General features: G+C 48.5%; 1 protein-coding gene across 33 annotated transcripts in view; it reads right to left on the minus strand.

Moving 5' to 3' along the window:
- Positions 1-716: 716 nt before the first annotated feature.
- Positions 717-22,827, minus strand: part of ZMYND8 (zinc finger MYND-type containing 8) — a 126,610-nt gene continuing 104,499 nt past the window's right edge. For 25 of the 33 annotated variants that reach the window (XM_067708337.1, XM_067708340.1, XM_067708350.1 and 22 more), the window contains 7 exons: positions 15,749-15,829; positions 13,905-13,983; positions 11,469-11,708; positions 9,446-9,603; positions 8,239-8,305; positions 4,167-4,250; positions 717-2,288 (listed from right to left, as the gene is read on the minus strand). In XM_067708337.1, coding sequence (XP_067564438.1) covers positions 2,149-2,288; positions 4,167-4,250; positions 8,239-8,305; positions 9,446-9,603; positions 11,469-11,708; positions 13,905-13,983; positions 15,749-15,829 — 849 coding nt within the window. In that variant the 3' untranslated portion in view covers positions 717-2,148. The remainder of the gene's footprint in view (positions 2,289-4,166; positions 4,251-8,238; positions 8,306-9,445; positions 9,604-11,468; positions 11,709-13,904; positions 13,984-15,748; positions 15,830-22,827) is intronic. The other 8 variants (XM_067708355.1, XM_067708351.1, XM_067708363.1 and 5 more) reach the window with 1 other exon arrangement.

Below are 22,827 nucleotides of genomic sequence, written 5' to 3' on the forward strand. Positions count from 1 at the left end.
ACGGGGGGCTGTGACACATGCTGTCTCCTTCCACACGACAGGTTCCCACACCCACAAAGAGGAACAAAGAAGTTGTTGTAAGGTCCTCTCTAAACCAGTCCCACTTTGTTCCTTTCACAGCACCAGTCAGGGATGGCCTGCGGGCCAAATCCAGTCCCTGCCCTGCTTTTGTCCAGCCTTGAGGAGGGCTGAGAAGTGTTTACATGTTTAAATGGTAGGAAAAAAAAAATCTAATTTTGTGACACATGAAGATGAAATGACCAGGGTGTGCCTGGGCAGAGACAAGGCCCCACGCTGCCCACGGAACTCCTAGGAGCTCAGGCCCCCATCCTGGCCACGGAAAGGCAATTCACTCCCCTGCCACTGTTTTTCTAAGACTGACCCAGGATTTCCCTTCTGTTCTACATCTCTGTCAGTAAATTCCCAGGAACTGGACTTCCCAGGAAAGCACCACGAGGGGCCCTTATTTATAATGTGCCCGCCACCCATGGAGCTGTTGTCCCCAACCTCTCATGGCCCCGTCCCCTGTATTTGATCGGGCAAACGTGACACGGCCATCCTGACCAAATGGAAAACTGCATCGAGGACGACCAAGCCATTTTTCCAAAACAGTTTAATTAAAAAAAGGTGAAGAATCTGAAAAAATTGGGGGGTGGGGGAACCCAAAAGAGCATACCGTGTGAGTCCACTGGCTCAGTCACAAAGAAACACCATCATCAAAAAAGATATTTAAGTTTAATACAAATTTTATACAAAGAAAATGTGAAAAAATACTTCCATATGCTAAAAGCAATTATGCTTCACAAATAAGGCCAGCTAGGCTATTTTTTTTTTTTTGACAACTGCAATTCACAAATGTTCTTTCTCTCCTGTTTTCTTCTAATACTCTCTTTTTATTTCTTCTCTAATATGGGTAACTAGCTGGAAACTGTACAGTTCGCATCCTCTTATCAACAATGAAGAGAAAGGAAACGAGACTAAAATGTACAACAGAAGGTACTGGAATGATATCGTACAATTAATTTTTCTCATATACATACATCACCTTTTTGCTTTGTTCAATGCTTCTTGTTTTACACAACATACAAAATGGTACTACAGCATACGTAGTGTAACAGACAGCACGGCGGTGTCCTGCGTCTTCTCACACTGCCTTTGTTTCATGCTGACATAAAAACATAAATAATACATACATGCTTCATCCCAGACTGAAATGTCCTCCGCGTGCGTCTCGCCTTTGACTTCTCACTTCCGCAAAGCACGGCCCGTCTCCTACCAGGTGGGTGTGAGTGTCTTTAAAGGAACCACAAAGCAAAGAAAAGATCTGTTTCAGAGCTTCTGACTTGAACGCTCTCTAAGTTCTTCCCTTCTGCAACTGAGCTGAGCAGGGCTTGTTTCTAGTTGATATTCTGTAAACAAGGACATTGGTTTTTTTTTTCCCTTTTATAGGAGTAGAGTCATCATGGAAATCACATAAAATAAACGAGCTCCTCCACATGTCCTTCTGGTCCAGAGAGCTTGTCTTTTAAAACATGATAACACAGCATTTGAAAAGGGCCAATGGTTGGATGTGACGTGCCCACGACAGCACCGAATCTGTGCCGGAAACTCCTGATCCCAATGTGCTGTGTACAGACATAAGAATGGAAACGGCTCACTTTCCCCTGGGCATCCCAGGATGAGGACCTGTGGGCCACGGTGATCCCCACGCCCTCTCCATACCACTGTGACAGGCGGGCTGGCTGACCATCCCTTCTCCAACATTCAAACATTCCTTTTGTTGTTGGGTGTGTTTCTTTTTTTTAAATTGTTTTTCCCTCTCTCTTTTCTTTTTATAAGTTAAAGTCAATACAAATATAAAAAGGGGAAGGTACTCTAGGCTCAATGACATCCACAAATTGTACATTATTTACATCTAAAGCACAGGTTTCATGTGGGTGGAACACTCCTCTGTCAAGGCTAATGCTGGACGTGACGTAGTGTGGGCTGCCCTCCGTGCCAGGTGCAAAGACCAAGTCTGAATGGTTGGAATCCTCCAGTCTGAGGGTGGCGATTCTCCTGCCTCACATTTCTTTGCTGTTTCCAGTTTTCCTGGTGTCTGGTTTTTTTTTCCTCCATGGGATGGGTGACTTGTGCCCCAACGTGTCCCTAGTCCCAGAAGGTGTCCAGCCGAGACTCTTTCGGGATGAGGCTCTTCGAACTGGTGCTGGCGTTGTGCTCAGAGCGTGCCGATCCCCGTTTCTCATCGCTGCCGCTCCAGCAACTGGACTTACTGCTCCGGGAATGGTCTGGGTTGGGGGGAAGTCAACCGGAAGGCAGGTTTTTAGCATTCCTGCCCACTTCCAGTGAATCAGAACCATCCCTGTGTGTGATCTGCACCTGCTTCCTGGTACCACCTTCCCCGCCCGACTCCACACAACACACACGGTCAAAATCCTGCCACCATTTACCACCCTGGATTTGCGGGTCTGTGGCGTACACGGGCAGAACTTGTTTTTTTAGGATTTAACAAGAGCTGATTGGAAAAACAGGAGGGAATCATGCTCGAGAGAATCAAGGTGAGTGGGGACAGGTACTAAGTTATCGAGGAAGGTACTTCTTGTGTGGCACCTAGGACCAGGCACCCCTCCTACACGACCACACACCAAGCACCCCATGCCCTTGTGTCCTACCTTGGCCACTAAAAAAGGCACTGAAATTTGGCATTCGATCTACTTACTTCTGTTAATGGAGTTTCTTTCATCAGTGTATAGGCAACTTGAAAAACAGACTTAGAACCAAACCACCCGAAGCAGAGGAGTGAGGACCAGAATGGTTAAGCCCAGCTGGGCTTAATGGTGAAGACCCACTGGCTCCCAGTAAGGACAAGCTTAAGGGTCACTGAAGGATGCAAGAACCAGAGTAAGACCTACGGGAGCTTCAAGGACACGTGCGCCACAAGGAGCTGCATCGTGGCTGAGTAAGATACGAGGACACTGAAGGAAGAGCCAAGTGAGGTGTCCGTCCCACTGTGACGGCCCCAGCCTGCAGGCTCAGCGGGACGGCTGACTCTAAGAGACCCACCAGCACATCACTAAGACCCCATCATATCTTAGATCATTTACCCAGTTCAGACAGACTGGGACAAAACTTTTTTAACTTCTTTAGGTGGGGTGAGAATATTTGATTGAGAGAAGTCGGCTGTCAAGCTCAGAGACAGAATTGGAGTGAGGGAACAAGGGACCGTATCATCGCCTAGGGGGTGACCTTTCTGGTGATACGGCAGGCATGTACGTGGTCCTGAGGTCTGTTTCTGCAAGATAAGTAGTGAAGAGAATGATCAAAGGAGCTCCCAAGTAACATATTCATTCAGGAGAGAACTCTTCTTAGTCGCTTGCATCGGTGACCAGAAGGGGGCAGTATTGTATTGTGGTGGGCAGAGGCGGGTGGGGGCAGAGGGGCGCCAGGGTGGAGCTGTCTTACGGAACCTGAATCCACCGCTTCTTAAGCGTTCTTCCCTACTCGTGATGCCTACACCGTAGTTCTCTGGAAGGTCAGTGATACAGCTGGTTATCACCACAAGGAGAAAATCCTACAACAATGCAATCAAGTCACACCGAGTCTCCCCAGCTCTGCTGAAGGCGGAGACCAGCTGGGCCACTTAGAAGAAACGGGAGCAGGGCTGAGCTCAGCACAGAAGCTGCATCCCAGAGCGAGGCTGGTCACCTGAGTAACTGCAGAGCCTGACTCCTCCCACGGACCGGACATGGGGCCGTGGCTGATTCGACCCATCACTGCAGAGGACAATGGGTGTTAGTCTAGGACCCTTTCTGGAAAGAGCGAGGATGAGGCCCCTTCAAGAAGCCAGACCGGGGACTTCCCTGACAGTCCAGTGGTTAGGACTCCACGCTTTCATTGCCAAGGGTGTGGGTTCGATCCCTGGTCGGGGAGCTAAGATCCCACAAGCTGAGCGGCGTGGCCCCAAAAAAACCTCTTTTCCTACTGGGGTTTCCGATGGCCACCAGAGGCAAAGCTAAGAAGAAACAAGGCAAAGCAAGACCCATCACTCAGGAGAACGGGAGAAGACACGCCCACAAAGAAAAACACACACAGACACACACAAAACGAGCCTTCCGCGCGCCAGGAAACGTTCCCCAGCAGCTTCCGTGAGGCGGGGTCATACTTACACTTCTGGGCTGGGTAGCTGGGGTGCGGCTGGTGGTCTGTGCTGGTTGGGACAGAGGCGGGTTGCTTGTCACACCTGTTGCTAACTGAAGAGATAGCACAGGCAGCCTCAGAGTCTGGTAGAGGGCTCAGATCCGCACAACCCCAAGGCCTCGCTACTCTGCTCAGCAACAGGCTACACTGGTCTTAGCGCTGGGTGGCTGCTTTGTTGATGTCCCCATTTTCCAACTTAACGCATTCACAGGAGACTAAGGCTTTTAAAAATGCATATTAAACCATGAACAGGATCACGGGACACAGCACGGCATTACAGGTGGGAAATACGGCGTACAAGGACATAAAAGCAACTACGTAAAGCCATAAATTCGCAGAATTTTGAAGGCAAAATTCTAGGAACCACTAGCTCTGCCAAGAGCTTAATGCAGCCAGGGCGAGGGGAGGCACCAGCACCACAATTTAGGTGGAAACCTCCACCCAAGGAATCCAGATTCTTCAGGGCAAGTAATCACTCATCTACTGCCAAGGCTGATGGCAGAACAGGGAAGAGAGGGCGCCGGAGGTGCATGTGGTGAGAAGGATTGAGGAAGAGGCTACAGATGAGTTATCAGTGGGCCACTCCCCAGCCATGACGGAAGGACACCAACAAATAATATCTGAGATGGAAAGAGTCTAAAATGTGTGATAGGGAAAGTGTCTCAATAAAATAACTGTCCTAGTGAAGAATTTGGGGGAAATCATTGAAGGTATGATAAAGGAAACATTAAAAAGAAAAAAAAAACAGAAACTCCAGGGAAAAAGCAAGGCTATATACAAAGGTGGAAATGTAATTGCAGTGCACATCCGCAACAAATGGCACGACCAGAACGATGGGAACACAGATTATCCTATGTCAATATTTTAGGCGCAGCCAACAGCCGAAAGCGAGAAGACCCAACTGCAGTTACAGGAGAGACGCACATGTCCTCCACCTTGGTGACGGGAGAGTCAAAGTGGGAAGATGGCAAGTCTGGATATGACAGGGGTAGGAGGGGTGAGGGAGATGGTGGGCACCAAGAGAGGGGGCAAGAGATACCGTCCCCAGCTGACAGAACAAGAACTAAGGAGCAAGTGCTTTACTTGACCAAGGTAACCCACAGGTACATCAAACAGTGACATAAGTAGTTTGGGAGGAGGGCGAGTAGAGAGGTGATAAAAGACCCCAATTCTCATCTTTTAAAGCCAGAAGTCAACAAGCAACGTCTAGATAAAGTCCAGCAATAGAAGTATGCGGAAACACGTTATTTACAAATAAGGAGGTTAAGTGCCAGATGTACCCAAAGACAGCCATGGAGACTGAGAGCAGGAACTGTTTTTCCCAGTACAGTTTTAGTTTCTCTAACTATAGTCATCCCTCGGTGTCAGGGATAGCACAGGGGATTGGTTCCAGGACCCACCACAGATACTAAATCCCGTGGACACTTAAGTCTCACGGTCGGCCCTCCATCTCCAAATCCACGGATTCAACGAACCACAGATCCTGCAGAACCGTGCTGACTATGGGAAAAGATCCATGTATACGTGGACCCGCGCAGTTGAAACCCCTTCAAGCGTCAACTGGATATGCGTGTATTGCTTTACAATCTTAAAATGAAGAGACAAGAGAACAGGAAAGGCCCACGCCCACCTCGAGGAAGCTCCTACCCCTACTAGACCTTCCTCCCTCCCGACTAGACCCTCATCTTAACCAGCCTAGTTCCAGAAGTCTATAAAGAGCTCAGAAACCTCAGTGTTTGTAAACCTTTGTAAAGCCCACGTTCCTCCACAAGATTCCATCTACGCTGTCAGCAAGCAGTGAGCGCTAGCAGAAACCATTAGACGTAAGAGGAATCAGAAAACCAGCCAGTCTGTCTGCTCTGCCGCCAACCATCACCCAGGGTGCTTTGGTGAGTAAACAGGGGAAAGTGAGAAGTCTGGAGCTCGCTGTCCTGACCTGGCCTCCAGTGACCTCCCGCTCGGTTCCCTTCGGCCCACACTCCAAACACGGCAGCACTGCCTGAAAATGTTTTTTCCTCCAGCTGCTGACAATGTGGGACCTTTCCCTCCCTCCCTGCTTTCCCCCATCTCATCATTAGCCTCCTCGGGACGATATTCTCCCCACTCCCCAACCCCGGCGCCAAGTCACCAGCGTCTTCCAGGCTCCTGGCTCCCTCCCTCCAACTCCCCTTTCTACCCCCTCGGACACCAGGGTGCTTCAGGTCAAGAAGGATGGGGAGGCCAGCCAACAACGGCCCGTGGGCCAAATCCAGGCCAGTGCCTGTTTTTCCAAGTACAGGTTCACGGGAGCGCAGGCCCGCCCATCTCTCTGTGTGTCATCTGTGGTTACTTTCATCCGACAACGGCAGTCGAGCAGTTCTGACAGAAACTGTGTGGCCCTCGAAGCTTAAAATATTTACTCTCTAGGGCTTCCCTGGTGGCGCAGTGGTTGAGAGTCTGCCTGCCGATGCAGGGGACACGGGTTCGTGCCCCGGTCCGGGAAGATCCCACATGCCGCGGAGCAGCTGGGCCCGTGAGCCATGGCCACTGTGCCTGCGTGTCCGGAGCCTGCGCTCCGCAACGGGAGAGGCCACGGGAGTGAGAGGCCCGCGTACCGCAAAAAAAAAAAAAAAAAATTTACTCTCTGGTCCTTTACAGAAAGTCTGCCAACCCCTGGGCGAGGTAACATCTCATCCACATCGGAACTGAGGTACGATGCATCTCCCAACCACCTTCCTGCACGCAAGCTTCCCTGTCCCAACAGATTCCATACTCCCAGGGCATCACTCATCTTCCCAAGGCCCGTTAATCTTCCCACATGGATTGCACCACTTTGCTGCTCCAAAACCTCAACAGCACCCCCTGTCGGCAGCAGTATTTCCACCTTGAGCCCTTCTCACTCCCCCTTTGCAATTGTGACACGTCCACTCAGTTCGTGCTGTTATTTTAAACTCATTTTCAACTTAAGTCAAACAGAAACTCTTATATCATCACCAAAAAGCAGGAAAGCAATAATACCTGCCATACATAGATCAACATAATGAAAACCAAACTGTAGTAGAAAGTTCTAGGTGGGCACCACGCTGCTGAAGTTAAAAAGACAGATATCAAAAAAAAAAAAAAAGAAGAAGAAATCAAAGGGATGAAGAAGATACCTCAGCACCAAACTGAACTTGTTCTCAGAGATGTAACCAGAGGACTGAAGGAGGAGTGAGAAGTGAGTTTTTTCAACAGGTGGTTCAATCGTATTTAATGCCAAGTTCGTGAAGTCAGCTCGTGTCATTCCCCCTGGTGCACCCCGAACCTGAACTCCACTTTCCAGCCCTTCAGGAAACTTTCTCCAGCCACCCTAACAAAGGACATCCCTTCTTCCTCTATGCACTGAAAGAAAATGTTTGGTTTTCAGTTGAAGAGAAGGACCCGGCAGAGAGAAAGATCCTAGAGCTGAAGGACCTTGAATTAAGCAGAACTGTCCTCACTGAAGACACCTTCTTTGAACCCTTCTGGAATGCCCTCAAACCGGTTTAGGAGGGTGCAGGGGAAAGACCCTTTGGGCTAGAAAAGAGGACAGCTCAAACTGCACAGAAGGGGAAAACCAAAAGTCAGTGTCAGAAAATCCCCCAGAACAGCCTACCAGGTTATCCCTCAAGTAGAAAGAGTTTTACAGAAAGATCATCTACCTAAAAATTTTCTTTTTTCCTCCGAATGCTCAAGTACCCTCATCCACTAAATGAGGGCATTGGGACCTCGGGGATAGTTTCACAGTTTCATTTCCTGTGGTCATTTCTCTGAGGGCAGAAGAACTGCCCAACCCAAATGCATCTTCTACGCCACCCCAGGTCAGCAACAGAACCCTAGGTCTTTGATGTGGGACCCCAAGAAATCAAACAAGTACAGGTAAATCCTGATCCGCTGACCCGCCCAGGGCACCCCCAAGGACCCCCAAGGACCCACAGTTGGAAAATCACAGCCCTATACCCTTCAGCTTCTCCCTGGGGACATGGCTCCCCTCTGCCCGTGTGGACCGTGAGAGCACCATTCGCCCACCAGGGGGCAACATACCAGAGCCTTGGTTGGAGCCTAAGAGAATGGAGGAGGGCGTCTCCCTGGAGCCAGAAAGGTCGAGGGTCTAGAAATACAAAAAGAGAGACATGGAGGCAAGGCACTGGGGCCAATGCAGCCCCCCCAGGGAAGCCCGGGGATCCATGGGGGCACTCACCACGGCCCCTACAGCACCCTCGTGCCCTCTGCCTGGCGTGCTCAGGCGGGAGAGGCCAGGTCAGCCGGGGGGCCCTGCACCTGGGCCCTTTTCTGCTCTACCTCCCCAAAACACAGCACTGGGGGCTCCTCACTCAACTCTAGAGCTGTGGCTTCAAGAACACTGGTCCTCAGCTCCCCTCTCTGACCTAACGCCCACCCCAGATTTCTGCCACATCCCGAAAGGAAGCACAGCCGTCCCTCCGCACCCAAAGCGGGATGGTTCCAGGAGTCCCCGAGGGTACCAACATCTGGGGATGTTCCAGCTCCTTACACACAAAAAAGGCCTCGTATGGTGAATACAGCGGGCCCCCTGTATCCAAGGATTTCGAATACATGGATTCAACCAAACATGGATGGAATTTCGGTTGGTTGCGAGAAACCCACGGATACGGAGGGCTGACTGCATATTACATCAAATTATATCAGTTCACTTTTCTTTCACCTTAACCTCTTACTAGGCAATAATATCAATGAAATCAAAGGGTTTTAACTGCTGGGGTGACTTGCTTTTTTCCTAATAGACAGGAAATAAATACCTAATGACTACAAATGTAAAACAATGATCCAGGCGCCACCTAAAATAATGCTTGCGTGCAATTACATATACCACACACTGGGCAAGTAGGAGGTGGAACCTGTGTGTCCACGAGAGCAGCCACCAGCCTCCTGTGACTAACCTGTATTGAAATTAATTATAATTCAATAAAATTTAAATTCCAGGTCCTCAGTCACACTAGCCACAGTTCAACCGCTCAACAGCTACACGCGGCTAGTGGCTCCCATACTGGGCAGAGCAGATACAGAACATTCCCATCATCTCAGAAGGTTTTGTGGACAACGCCGCCCTACACACGCACCTTGTGAAAAGGAGCCCTGCTAAGACTGTCACCCCCATCTGCAGCCTGAAGACAGACAAACCTTCCTACAGCACAGGACTCGCCGGGCTGGCGGGCATGGGGGTGGGTCTGAGACTCTGCGTGGCCCAAAGGCATGTGGGAAGGAGACTCACCGAGCCACTGTCCTTGCTTTTCTCGGCTGGCGCCTCCTTCTCTTTCGAGCTGCTGGTTTCCGGGGGGGCTGCCTGCGTGTTGGAGGAGGTCCCCTGGGATGACTTGTTTAGTGTTTCTGTGTTCACCTCGGCGTCTGCTTCCTGCTGAGGCGCGGTCGCTGAGGGCAGAAAGGGACAGAAGCCAAGTATAAGCCCAGCGTGATGGCTCCCGGGCCCACGGGGAAGCCCGTCCTGAGCAAACCAACACCTGTGAGAGACGCAGCTGCCACCCAGGCCCACTCAGGGCACAAGCACAGGCCCAGGGTGGCTGGACCAAAGCTTTCCAGACGTGGGAATTCCAGACTGTGCGTGAAAATATGTTCATTTCTAAGAGTCTGTGATTCAAGTTTTATTAAATCATTCTGGAGAGAAAGAATGTTCGTGAAACAAACACCCTGTAAACTGCTGTTCCAATTACTCATTTCATCATTTCTAATTTTAGACCAGTTTTCACCCCATGTTTTACCCTATAACAGCAGAGCTGAGCGCTTCTGACAGACCACCCAGGCCACAAATCCTGAAATATTTACTCTCTGGACCTTCATTAAAAAAAGCTTACCAACCCCTGCTCCAGAGCTTCTCAAATTTGGGTCATTCGTGTATCACCTTTGAAAAACTTGTCAATCTGTAGATATACTCCCTATCATATTATTTATGTTACTTGTATTTAACTTATTTATTTTATTTATTTTTGGGTGTGTTGGGTCTTCGCTGCTGCACGCAGGCTTTTCTCTAGTTGCAGCGAGTGGGGGCTACTCCTAGTTGCAGTGCGCGGGCTTCTCGTTGCAGTGGCCTCTCTCATTGTTAAGCACAGGCTCCAGGCGCGTGGGTCCCAGCAGCTGTGGCTCGTGGGCTCTAGAGCGCAGGCTCAGTAGTTGTGGCGCACGGGCTTAGTTGCTCTGCGGCATGTGGGATCTTCCCGGACCAGGGCTCAAACCCGTGTCCCCTGCATTGGCAGGCGGATTCTTAACCACTGTGCCACCAGGGAAGCCCTGTTATCTGTATTTAAATAAATTATTTGAAATGGAGACTTTTATTTCTAAGCATAGAAATCTAACATTAACCATAAATAAATGCTAACTGTAAAATAATCACTAATAAATACTATTAATAAATTCTAACTAGACCGTGTTTCCTGCTGGAGTCTCCTAGCCTGCGATCTGCTTGCTCTGTATTAGAAAGAGATTTCAGGGGACTTCCCTGAAGTCCCCACAGTGCGCCACAACTACTGAGCCTGCGCTCTAGAGCCTGCGAGCCACAACTACTGAAGCCTGCTAGCCACAACTACTGAAGCCTGCGTGCGTGCCCAGAGCCCGTGCTCTGCAACAAGAGAAGCCACCGCAATGAGAAGCCCTCGCACTGCAATGAAGAGTAGCCCCTGCTCGCCACAACTAGAGAAAGCCCACGCGCAGCAACGAAGACCCAACACAGCCAAAAATAAAATAAATAAATAAATATATAGAAAGAGATTTCAAAGACCAATTAGTTCCAAACCAACACTTTTTCCTTCACATGAGCACTGGGATCCCTTATTTAACACTATGAGTCCAGGATGGGCTCCATTGTAGGGAGCTCTCCTGTGCATTTTGCAGGGTGTTTAGCAGTATCCCTGGCCCCTGCCCTCTCGATGCCAGCGGCACCCCCCTCAGTTATGACAACCACGAACGTCTGCAGTCATTGCCAGTGTCTTTGGAGAGGGAACAGAGACAAAAACTGCCCCCGGTGGAGAACCAACCACGGCAACTCACATGAAACTAAAGTGATCCTCACAAGCCCCGCCCTGTGGCGAACAACACCGTGGCCAAGGAGACCAGAGGTTCAAAACCCGTGTGTCTGGAGTCCCGGCTCCATGTCTGTGTGCTGCTCTCTCGTGTGTTAAGAGTCACACAGGTGGTGAGCGAGCATGACGAGGGCCCTGTGGTCCAGGGGGAGCCAACAGCCCACCCTCCGCAGCCTGGGCCAGGAGGTGCCCCCGGGGCCCTACCTGACTGGGTGCAGGACTTCATGTGCTCAGGCCAGTGGGCCTGCTGGCAGGGGTAGTCGCAATAGCTGGTGTTCCAGCAGCAGTAGAAGATGGCCTCCTTCTTGCAGTTGGCACACCACTGCTTCTTCTTGGTCTCGTCCACCGCCTGCTGCTTCTCCAGCTCCAGCTGCTTCTTCACCTCGGCGATGAGCCGGTCCCGCTCCTGCTCTAGGCTCTGCCGCATCTCAGCCATGGTCAGCTCTGCCAGGGGAGGGGAGGGGAGGGGAGGGGGGAGGAGGGAGAGGGGAGGAGGGAGAGGGGAGGGGAGGAGGGAGAGGGGAGGGGAGGAGGAGGGAAGGGGAGGGGAGGAGGGGGAGGGGAGGGGAGGAGGAGGGGGAGGGGGAGGGGGAGGGGGAGGGGGAGGGGAGGGGAGGGGAGGAGGGGAGGGGAGGGGAGGAGGGGGAGGGGAGGGGAGGGGAGGAGGGGGAGGGGAGGGGAGGAGGGGGAGGGGGAGGGGAGGGGAGGAGGGGGAGGGGAGGGGAGGGGAGGAGGGGGAGGGGAGGGGAGGGGAGGAGGGGGAGGGGAGGGGAGGGGGGGAGGGGGAGGGGAGGGGAGGGGAGGAGGGGGAGGGGAGGAGAGAGGAGCAGATGCCAGCTTCATCACCTGTCCCCCGGCCCAGGCCATGGGGTCATTCACACCAGGTCAGAACATGGATTCCAATAGACTCGGGTGTGGATCCTGGCTTGGAGATGCCCTGGCTGTGTGATACCCCCTGGGTGAGTCACCCATCCTGCCCGAGCCCCAGTGTCTACATCTGTAAGATGGGCATCCACCACGCTGACCAACAGAGCTGCTTGTGATAATGAACGTCAGGTGCCAAGGATGCAGATAAGGGGGCCGCGTGGGGATTCTGCAGGAAGCCCTCAAATAAACCCTTGAAATGATTTCCACTAAACTCACTTTGAATTTTATCATTAGTTTAAGGCTTTTTTTCTATCAAATACTTACATAGCACCTACTATCTGTAGGCACTGTTGTAAGCACTTTACAAACATGAACTCCTTTAATCCTTTATACTACTAATCCTATGAGGTAAGCATTACTATAATACCCCTTTCACAGATGAGGAAACTGAGGCACAGAGCTAATAAGGGCAGAGGTGGGGCTACAACTGGGACACGCTGTCTCCTTGGTGGGTGGCTCTAACCACACAGCAAGGCATCGTGACTGACCATTAGGCTAATAAAACAACTATCAGACTGCTCACACTACTGCGATTTCTCTCAGTTTTATACCAGACAACAAGTGCAACACCTGGGAGCAACTTGCACACTGGAATAAAAGAAAAATCAATGGTTCCTCGATTCCTTAAAATCCTCTTCCTGAAATTAAAAAAAAAAAAAACACCCTCCAAAAAACCACCGATAAAGAAAATTAACCCCTGCTAAAGACAAAAAAGCACTTGTATCCAGACACAACATTTCCAACTAGGAGCCTGCCAACCATGACAAGCTCTGTCCAGCCCACATGTATTTTTTCAACTGTGTGGCCACTATTTTTAAATGAAACGATTCTGCATAAAAATAGATTCCTTGACTTTACAAGAAAAACAGGAAGAAGTGACAACATTCCAATAAACTTCCCTCCTGGCAACAAGGGAAGGAGCAGGGTGGGGGCTTTCCTGGTAGGCTTCCAAAGGACTGGAGTTTGCGTGATTTAAACAAGTATCACCTGCAAGCAGGTGGGCACTGCCCCCCCCGCCCCCCCCCCCCCCGGGTCTGCCTCCCTAACAGAACCTCCCGGTTGCCAGCGTTCTGACTCTGAGGCTGGTACTACTCAAGGGTCTGAAAGAAACTGCTCTGCCTTTGGGGGGAGACCCTTTTACAATATACCCACAGAGCAGTAAGCGAAACATCAATCTTATCTACAATCCATGGACCAACGCCCTCGCCATGACGTGGGGCACACAGGAAGCATCTGAAACTTTAAGATGCCTGACGGTCGGTGGTTACAAGGAGGAAAGTCTGGAGTCACAGCGCCCAGACGTGAACTACAGCTGTGTGAGTTTGCACGTGTCTGTGCCTCAGTTTCTGCTGGAAATAACAGACCCCTTTTTATCAGAAGGGTCTCTGTGAGAACTAGCTAATTCGTGAAAACTTCAGCCGGTTGCTGGAACAAGGTCAGAGCTCATACGCAGGAGCTGCTACCAAGGCTGTCGTGATGACCTTGTTGCTGGTGTTGGTATTCTGAAAAGAGGAAAAGGAGGGTGCCCTCCAGCTCCATCCTTCATATCTGGTTTCTCCGGGTCAGACTCTCCAGGATGCTGTGGTCTCCCCACCAGTGGTGCATCCCCCTGCCCTACTTTTGATTCAATTCACATCTGGGTCAAACGGCAGAGGTGCCAAGAAGCTCACATCCAGAACCTTCCACAGTGCAGACCAAGTCAGCAGGACTTACCCAAGTTGTGTTTCATTTCTGAGAGCTCCTGCTGGTGCAGCCACTGGAGCTTCTCTATCTCAATCCTCAGCCTGCGAATCTGTAAGGAGAGAGAAAGACTTCTTACAAAGTGCACCTGGGTGCCTTCTACCAACAGGGCTCGGAAGCTCCAGCTCTCATTACAGGGTTAACGTCATGTGCTGAGGCAAAGAGAGAGCAGCCTGTGCTGGCCTCCCCACAGCTGCAGTAAGAGAGGTGGGCGCCAGTGGGTTAACCCAAATTCGGAATAACTTCTGCTCCAAAAAGCCAAATATGGGTCGGCTGTCTTTTCCAAGAAATGCTCTAGGAAAAGCCACTTAAAGTAAGAAAAGAAGACCAGGTCTTCATGATAAATAGTACGCCACAGGTTTGAGGAGGATTTTGGTCTAAAACATGAAACAAAACCAAATGAAAACAAGCTTTATTGTATCTCTTACCTAAGATTTTGGGCACAGGGGTGGCATGATCATCCTCTTCAAAGTCCAGAGCTTAACATTTCTGGAAACCACAGGGCATTTTGGGGGGTAGGAGTAAATTGGGAGCCAAATTCGTTTGGAGGAAGGAAAATGTAAACCCAATGTGAACTGATACAAGGCTGTTGACAGGTTCTCAACTGGGATGATTTTTGCCCCCCTCCCTCCCTCCACGACACTGCAGTGCCTGGAGACATTACAGGTTGTTTCTGGCATCCCGGGGGGTAGAGGCCAGAGATGCTGCTAAACGTCCCAGATGGACAGGACGGCCCTCACCACAGCGAAGCACAAACGTCAAGTTGAGAAATCCTCATTTATCAAACACGGTGGGAACAATTACTGTTTCACTGCAGAAAACACTGTATCTAATCGTGGGAGGGGGCTGCATATTACCTCATTAAAATCTGGAAAATTCTGGCACGTATCTGGACCCAAGGTTTCAGGTGAGACATTACGGATCCAATACTTTCCACTCCACGCCAGTTAAAATGAACAAAAAGGAACGAAGTATGGTAGCAGGTGGGGGTGAGGATGGGGAAGTTTTTCTAAGTTCTTGTTTGACGTCCCAGCACAATCATCAGGAGGGTCACATTAGCAAAAATAACCCAGGAGATTCACCATTTCTCTTGGGACCTCCCTGAAACCTTTACATTCGTGCGGTTCTCTGTTGAAGGCCTATAGGGACACCTTCCTGGAGATATTTTCCTCTTCGTCTGGGTGCCAGCCTCACCCTGCCAGGTCGTCAATGGCTCTGCATGTGACTCCCCCCAGTTTTCCATCATGACTTTCAATGACCTCTAGAAGTCCTGCCATTGTCACTTCCCGTGGTGACCTGTTTGCATCGGGCTTGCAGGGAATTAGCCTGGGAGGGAAATTCAGGGAGGCTTTTTTTTTTTTAAATAAATGGTCACTTCCTAAGTGGACATTTCAAAGTTTTAACCACGCTCTTCTCTAAGCAATCGCCTAAATTAAGGAGGCTGGGGATACACATTCCTGGACAACAGGGATCACCTGTATAAAAAAGTCCAAACTTTGGGAGAAGATGAAGGATCCAATTTTACATGGGGTCAAAAGCACTACTGTCCAGTCTCACCAGCGGAATAACAACTCAAGCTCTGGTTTTGGCTGTATGAGTAGAAGTGAAGTGATTGCACAGAGCAGGGTGTGTCTGCAGAGCGCCAGCTTCCTAGCAAAGTGAAGAAATACCCTCACCACAAACCCCCATCAGCAGAGCGAGCCTGTGACCAGAGACAGGACCCGAGAGGGATTTCCAGAGACGCTTCTTCACGGTGCCCCTACAGCAGCCCATAAAACACTCTTAGCAAATAGGGAACTGAATGTGTCATCTCTGACCTCGGCTATTGTGCTTCCAGTAGTGTTTTTAGAAAGGTCGTTATATATTTCCGTCATTGTGCCTTTTATTGCATCCATCATCTGAAAGATAAAAACAGAAATGATTCAGGTGATCGCTTCCCTGAGGCTTTTTCTAGATGACATACATCTAAAATTTATCTGCATAAAGCAGTGGTTTCTCCGCTGGGGGTGATTTTGTCCATCCTGGGACACTGAGCATTTTTGGTTGTCATGGCTGGTGGGGGAGGGGGAGAGGGGTGCTGATGGCATCGAGGAGGTGGAAGCTAGGGATGCTCAAAACACCCTACCGTGCTCAGAAGGGCCCCTGCAACAAAGTTATCCAGCCCCACGTGTCCCTAGTGCCAAGGTTGAGAGCCTGGTACGAACCAGGCAGGGTAGGAATCACCCACGAGTTCCCTGTGCCATATCATGGGAGTAGTTCACAGCCATAAAGCTAATGTATAGCCACAGGTTAAAGTGGGGAGGATGAATTTGGCCCCAAGATGGTTTGGCCAGCACAGTGGGCTCAAGGGAGAGACTGTTTTGTTGCTGTTGGTTTTTTAAAACTGTTTCTCCTTAAAAAAACTATCATTTTACTGAGATATTCATATACCATACAATTCACCCATTTACTATGTACAATTTAATGGCTTTTAGTCCATTCGGTGTTGTACATCCATGACCACAATCAATTTCAGAACCTCTTCATTACCCCAAAAAGAAACTCTGCTCCCCGTGAGCCTTCACCCCGCAATAACCACATTACCACCCCCCAGCCTCTGATAACCACAAATCTGCTTTTCTGTCTCTAGATAGAATCTAGATCATTTCATATATGTGGGACTCACACAATACTTGGTCCTCTGTGACTGCCTTCGACTTCGCAGAAAGTTTTCAAGATCTGTCTGTGCTGTATTCCTTTTTAGGGATGAATAATATGGTCCACTGTGTAGATCTAGCTGGTTTGCTATTTTAATGCTTTTGGTCGGGGCATCCACTGCCTTTCCAGTTTCTTTCCCATCTTCCTTTTCTTTAACTATTTGACCCCTGAGGGCATCAGCAAGTCTGTGGCAACAGCTCACGTCCACGCAGCAGGCACCCAGGTGGCTGCTGACGGAATGTGTTTGCAGGGTGGGTTTCTCTTCTATCTGCCACTTGGCCACTGACCTCCCACATCACAGGAGGAAGAGGAGGGGACAGGAGACGAAACTAGGTCTCAGATCTGGCCTGGCCGCTGCCGAGGACCCCCTGTGCTTTAGTTTGTTCCAATTCAGTAAGAAGGCAGGACAAACAGCACCTTCACATCTGATGCCCGAGATCTGTTCTCACTGTTACATCTTCTCATCCACAACTCTGAGCCTCGGTTTCCTCATGTATAAAACAAGGATAATAACAGTGCCCCCCTTGTAGGTACGCAAAAGGATTAAATGAGAAAACCACAAGAAGACTGTGGTTCGGTACCTGCTGAGGAAGAGTGGGCAGGTTCTGAACCACAATTCAGTGTGGTTCCTAAAGAAATACCTGTTTGTCTCATTTTCACAGAAAAATTAATTCACGTGAACATGTAACTGCAAAACTGTTCCCAACCCCCAAAAGAGTAACCCCCAATTCACCCCAAAATGGGAGGAAAATGAATAAATTATCTGTTGAGATTTCCGCCCCCAGCTTGTTGCAGGTGCCACAGGGGGACCCTGCCATTAAAAACACTTTGTGCTTGGGCTTCCCTGGTGGGGCAGTGGTTGAGAGTCCGCCTGCCGATGCGGGGGACGCGGGTTCATGCCCCGGTCCAGGAAGATCCCACATGCCGCGGAGCGGCTGGGCCCGTGAGCCATGGCCGCTGAGCCTGCGCGTCCGGAGCCTGTGCTCCGCAACGGGAGAGGCCACAACAGTGAGAGGCCCGCGTACCACACACACACAAAAAAAACACTTTGTGCTTTATGGTCAGTCACTCTGTATGGGCCTCCTTATCCACATCCATTTAAAATATTAAAACAAAATTGCTTTACAAGAAAACTTCAGAAAGTGGATGAAATTCAATCCTTTACTAATGCCATAGTTACATTCCATTTTAAAGAAATCATGAATTTGCGGACTGACCTTCATTCTTACTTCCAAATATAGCAAAGAAGCCAACAAAGAGCCCTTCTGCCAAAACACACAAATCTGGGTCTTCAACTCTGGGTCACCTCAGACACAAGAAAGTTCATCAGCTACAAAACTATGTCACTGTGTTCATTTTCTTAGCTGCAAAGAAAACGTCTGTCAAAAAGTTCATTCTTCAATTTTGCTCTAAGAGTGAAGGGGGCAACAGTAGGGGATGGAACAGAAGTGGCTGCAGGAGCTGAGAACACTGGTTTGCTGCAAACCACTAGCCAGAGCCGCAAAGCATCCTCAGTTTTCTCTTCTGTAAATAGACAACTTGGACCAAATCAATGGAAGGTGATACAAAAAGTCAAATCAATTGCAAGCAGAACAAGAAGCCATTTGGGCAATACCAGACATTTTCTTAAATCAGTAATTTTAAAAATTACCCCGTTTCAATTTTCTTGCAATCCTACAACAGATCACATTAGGAAGAAAGGCTCCGTTTGGTGCCATTATGTCTTTAACACTTTCCTCATAATCTCTCTCTTTAACAAAAGGAAGATGGACTTAAGCTTCAAGCCTTGACAAAGAACAGGATCTGGTGAGGTTAGACTTCATTTTTTTGTGTGTGTGTGTTTTATCATCTTTATTTGAGTTACATTTTTTTTTTAACATCCTTATTGGGGTATAATTGCTTTACAAGGGTGTGTTAGTTTCTGCTGTATAACAATAGACTTCATTTTATTTCAACTAGTTAAGTCAATTTAAATAAGAATACTAAGTCGATACTAGTTCAAGGTGATGAACAGGTAAGAAACGCTGAGGATGGTAATAAGTAACTAATACTTGAATCCTTCCTGTTCTGAAACTCGGGGACTCTGTAACAATTCTTGTGTTTTATTCAAAAGGGGGCAGAAATACTAAATAAGAGACAAAGTTACCCCCAAGAAGCGGAGTTGCTTGAAAAAGCCACATGTAAGGACAATCAGTGTGTGGACACTGGACAGCTGTGCTCAGCAGGCTTGGTGTGAATTCACAAGTCAGCTCAAAGGCAGGTTAAGAGCACACTCACTAGATCCTGGCGGCGACCATCCAACGCCAGCTTGCACATTCACTGATTATGTGACCCTGGACAAGCTGTGTGGCCTCGCCAGGTCTTAGTTTTCTCATCTATAAAATAAGTGTGCTTAACGGTACGGTCCTCATCAACCTGTCATAAAGATTGAGTAAGGAACATATAAAACGTGCTTGGGACAGTGTCTGGGCCAGAGTCAATGCCATGCAGACACTGGCTCCTGCTAGTATCATCCTACCTAGTGTGACAGACACTCTGAGAAGGCCCCCCGTGACCTCAGCCCTCCGGGCTTTGTGCCCTGCTGTAATCCCCTCCAAGCACGGGCTGGCCTAGTGACCTGCTTCTAACCCCCGGAACATGGTAGAGGTAACAGTCCGTCACTTCCGTGATCACCTACATAAGACTGTGACTTCCATCTTGCTAGCAGGCTTTCTCTACCCCTTGCTGTCATGAAGCAAGCCGCCACGCTGGGCAGGCCACAGGGAAAGGGACTGAGGGTAGACGCCAGCCAACTGCCAGCCGGGAACTGAGGCCCCCAGTCCAAGAGCCCTCAAGGGAGTGAATCCTGCCCACAACCACCTAAGTGAGCTTGGACGTGGATCCTTCCCCAGTCACATCTTCAGATGAAACCCCAACCCCAGCAGACACCTTGGAGGCAGCCTGCCAGAGGTCCTGAAACAGGGGACCCAGCCCAGCCAAGCCTGGACTCGACACCCACAGAAACTGTGAGTTGAATGTGTGTGGTTTTAAGTTGCTAAGTTTTGTAGTGATTTGTTATGTAGCAATAGATAATACACTTAGATAGAATAAAAAGAAAATGACCAACAGAAATTCATGAGTAGAAAATTATATATACCACTCTCGCCATCTAGAGCTAAAAGAAAAGATTCTACCTTTCACACTCAATAATAAAGCGACTCCTATCATGAGACTTCAAGACGTCTAGAAATAACTATCCTCAACTCTTGTCACCCATTCTAGCAACTTGAATAGTTTACCCACTGGTAACTAATTAGTAATTTACTCATTACTAAAGAGTCAAGTATTATTATTGCCTACTTAGTAATTTACTAAATACTCTTACATTATTGTCATTAGCTACTATTAAGAGTTACTGAGGATAGAAAGACACTGGAACTCACCAAAACAGATACCCCACATCCAAAGACAAAGGAGAAGCCACAGTGAGACGGTAGGAGGGGCGCTCTCACAATAAAATCAAATCCCATAACTGCTGGAGGGGTGACTCACAAACTGGAGAACACTTATACCACAGAACTCCACCCACTGGAGTGAAGGTTCTGAGCCCCACCTCAGGCTTCCAAACCTGGGGGTCTGAAAACGGGAGGAGGAATTCCTAGAGAATCAGACTTTGAAAGCTAGCGGGATTTGACTGCAGGACTTCGACAGGACTGGGGGAAACAGAGACTCCAGTCTTGGAGCACACACAAAGTAGTGTGCGCATCAGAACCCAGGGCAAGGAGCAGTGATCCCATAGGAGACTGAACATGACCTACCTGCTAGTGATGGAGGGTCTCCTGCAGAGGCAGGAGGTGGCTGTGTCTTACCGTGAGGACAAGGACACTGGCAGCAGAAGTTCTGGAAAATACTCCTTGGCGTGAGCCCTCCCAGAGTCCACCATTAGCCCCACCAAAGAGCCAGGTAGGCTCCAGTGTTGGGTCGCCTCAGGCCAAACAACCAACAGGGAGGGAACCCACTCCACCCATCAGCGGACAAGTAGATTAAAGATTTACGTAGCTCTGCCCACCAGAGCAAGAGCCAGCTCTACCCACCACCAGTTTCTCTCATCAGGAAACTTGCACAAGCCTCTTAGATAGCCTCATCCACCAGAGGGCAGACAGCAGAAGCAAGAGCTACAATCCTGCAGCCTGTGGAACAAAAGCCACATTCACACAAAGATAGACAAGATGAAAAGGCACAGGGCTATGTACCAGATGAAGGAACAAGATAAAACACCAGAAAAACAACTAAATGAAGTGGAGATAGGCAACCTTCCAGAAAAAGAATTCAGAATAATGACAGTGAAAATGATCCAGGACGTCGGAAAAAGAATGGAGGCAAAGATCGAGAAGATGCAAGAAATGTTTAACAAAGACCTAGAAGAATTAAAGAACAAACACCTAGAAGAATTAAAGAACAAAACAAACAGAGATGAACAATACAATAACTGAAATGAAAAATACCTAGAAGGAATCAATAGCAGAATAACTGAGGCAGAAGAACGGATAAGTGACCTGGAAGACAGAATGGTGGAATTCATTGCTGCGGAACAGAATAAAAAGAATGAAAAGAAATGAAGACAGCCTAAGAGACCTCTGGGTAACAACATTCGCATTATAGGAGTCGCAGAAGAAAGGACCCGAGAAAATATTTGAAGAGATTATAGTCGAAAACTTCCCTAACATGGGAAAGGCAACAGCCACCCAGGTACAGGAAGCACAGAGAGTCCTATACAGGATAAACCCAAGGAGAAACATGCCAAGACACAGTAATCAAATTGGCAAAAATTAAAGATAGAGAAAAATTATTGAAAGCAGCAAGGGAAAAACGACAAATAACATACAAGGGAACTCCCATAAGGTTAACAGCTGATTTCTCAGCAGAAACTATACAAGCCAGAAGGGAGTGGCATGACATATTTAAAGTGATGAAAGGGAAGAACCTACAACCAAGATTACTCTATCCAGCAAGGATCTCATTCAGATTTGATAGAGAAATCAAAAGCTTTACAGACAAGCAAAACCTAAGAGAATTCAGCACCACCAAACCAGCTCTACAACAAATGCTAAAGGAACTTCTCTAAGTGGGAAACACAAGAGAAGAAAAGGACCTACAAAAACATACCCGCAACAATTAAGAAAATGGTAATAGGAACATACACATCAATAATTACCTTAAACGTGAATGGATTAAATGCTCCAACCAAAAGACACAGGCTCGCTGAATGGATACAAAAACAAGACCCATATATATGCTGTCTACAAGAGACCCACTTCAGAGCTAGGGACACATACAGACTGAAAGTGAGGGGATGGAAAAAGATATTCCAAGCAAATGGAAATCCAAAGAAAGCTGGAGGAGCAATACTCACATCAGATAAAATAGACTTTAAAATAAAGAATATTACAAGACACAAGGAAGGACACTACATAATGATCACAGGATCAATCCAAGAAGAAGATATAACAATTATAAATATATATGCACCCAACATAGGAGCACCTCAATACATAAGGCAACTGCTAACAGCTCTAAAAGAGGAAATCGACAGTAACACAATAATAGTGGGGGACTTTAACACCTCACTTACACCAATGGACACATCATCCAAACAGAAAATTACTAAGGAAACACAAGCTTTAAATGACACAATAGACCAGATAGATTTAATTGATATTTAGAGGACATTCCATTCAAAAACAGCAGATTACACTTTCTTATCAAGTGCACATGGAACATTCTCCAGGACATATCACATCTTGGGTCACAAATCAAGCCTCAGTAAATTTAAGAAAGTTTAAATCATATCAAACATCTTTTCTGACCACAACGCTATGAGATTACAAATCAGTTACAGGAAAAAAAACATAAAAAACACAAACACATGGAGGCTAAACAATACATTACCAAATAACCAAGAGATTACTGAAGAAATCAAAGAGGAAATAAAAAAATACCTAGAGACAAATGACAATGAAAAGACAACAATCCGAAATCTATGGGATGGGGCTTCCCTGGTGTCGCAGTGGTTGAGAGTCCGCCTGCCGAAGCAGGGGACACAGGTTCGTGCCCCAGTCTGGGAAGATCCCACATGCCGTGAAGCGGCTGGGCCCGTGAGCCATGGCCGCTGAGCCTGCGCATCCGGAGCCTGTGCTCCGCAATGGGAGAGGCCACAACA

This window comes from Pseudorca crassidens, chromosome 15 (assembly GCF_039906515.1).
Source record: "Pseudorca crassidens isolate mPseCra1 chromosome 15, mPseCra1.hap1, whole genome shotgun sequence".
NCBI lineage: Eukaryota > Metazoa > Chordata > Mammalia > Artiodactyla > Delphinidae > Pseudorca > Pseudorca crassidens.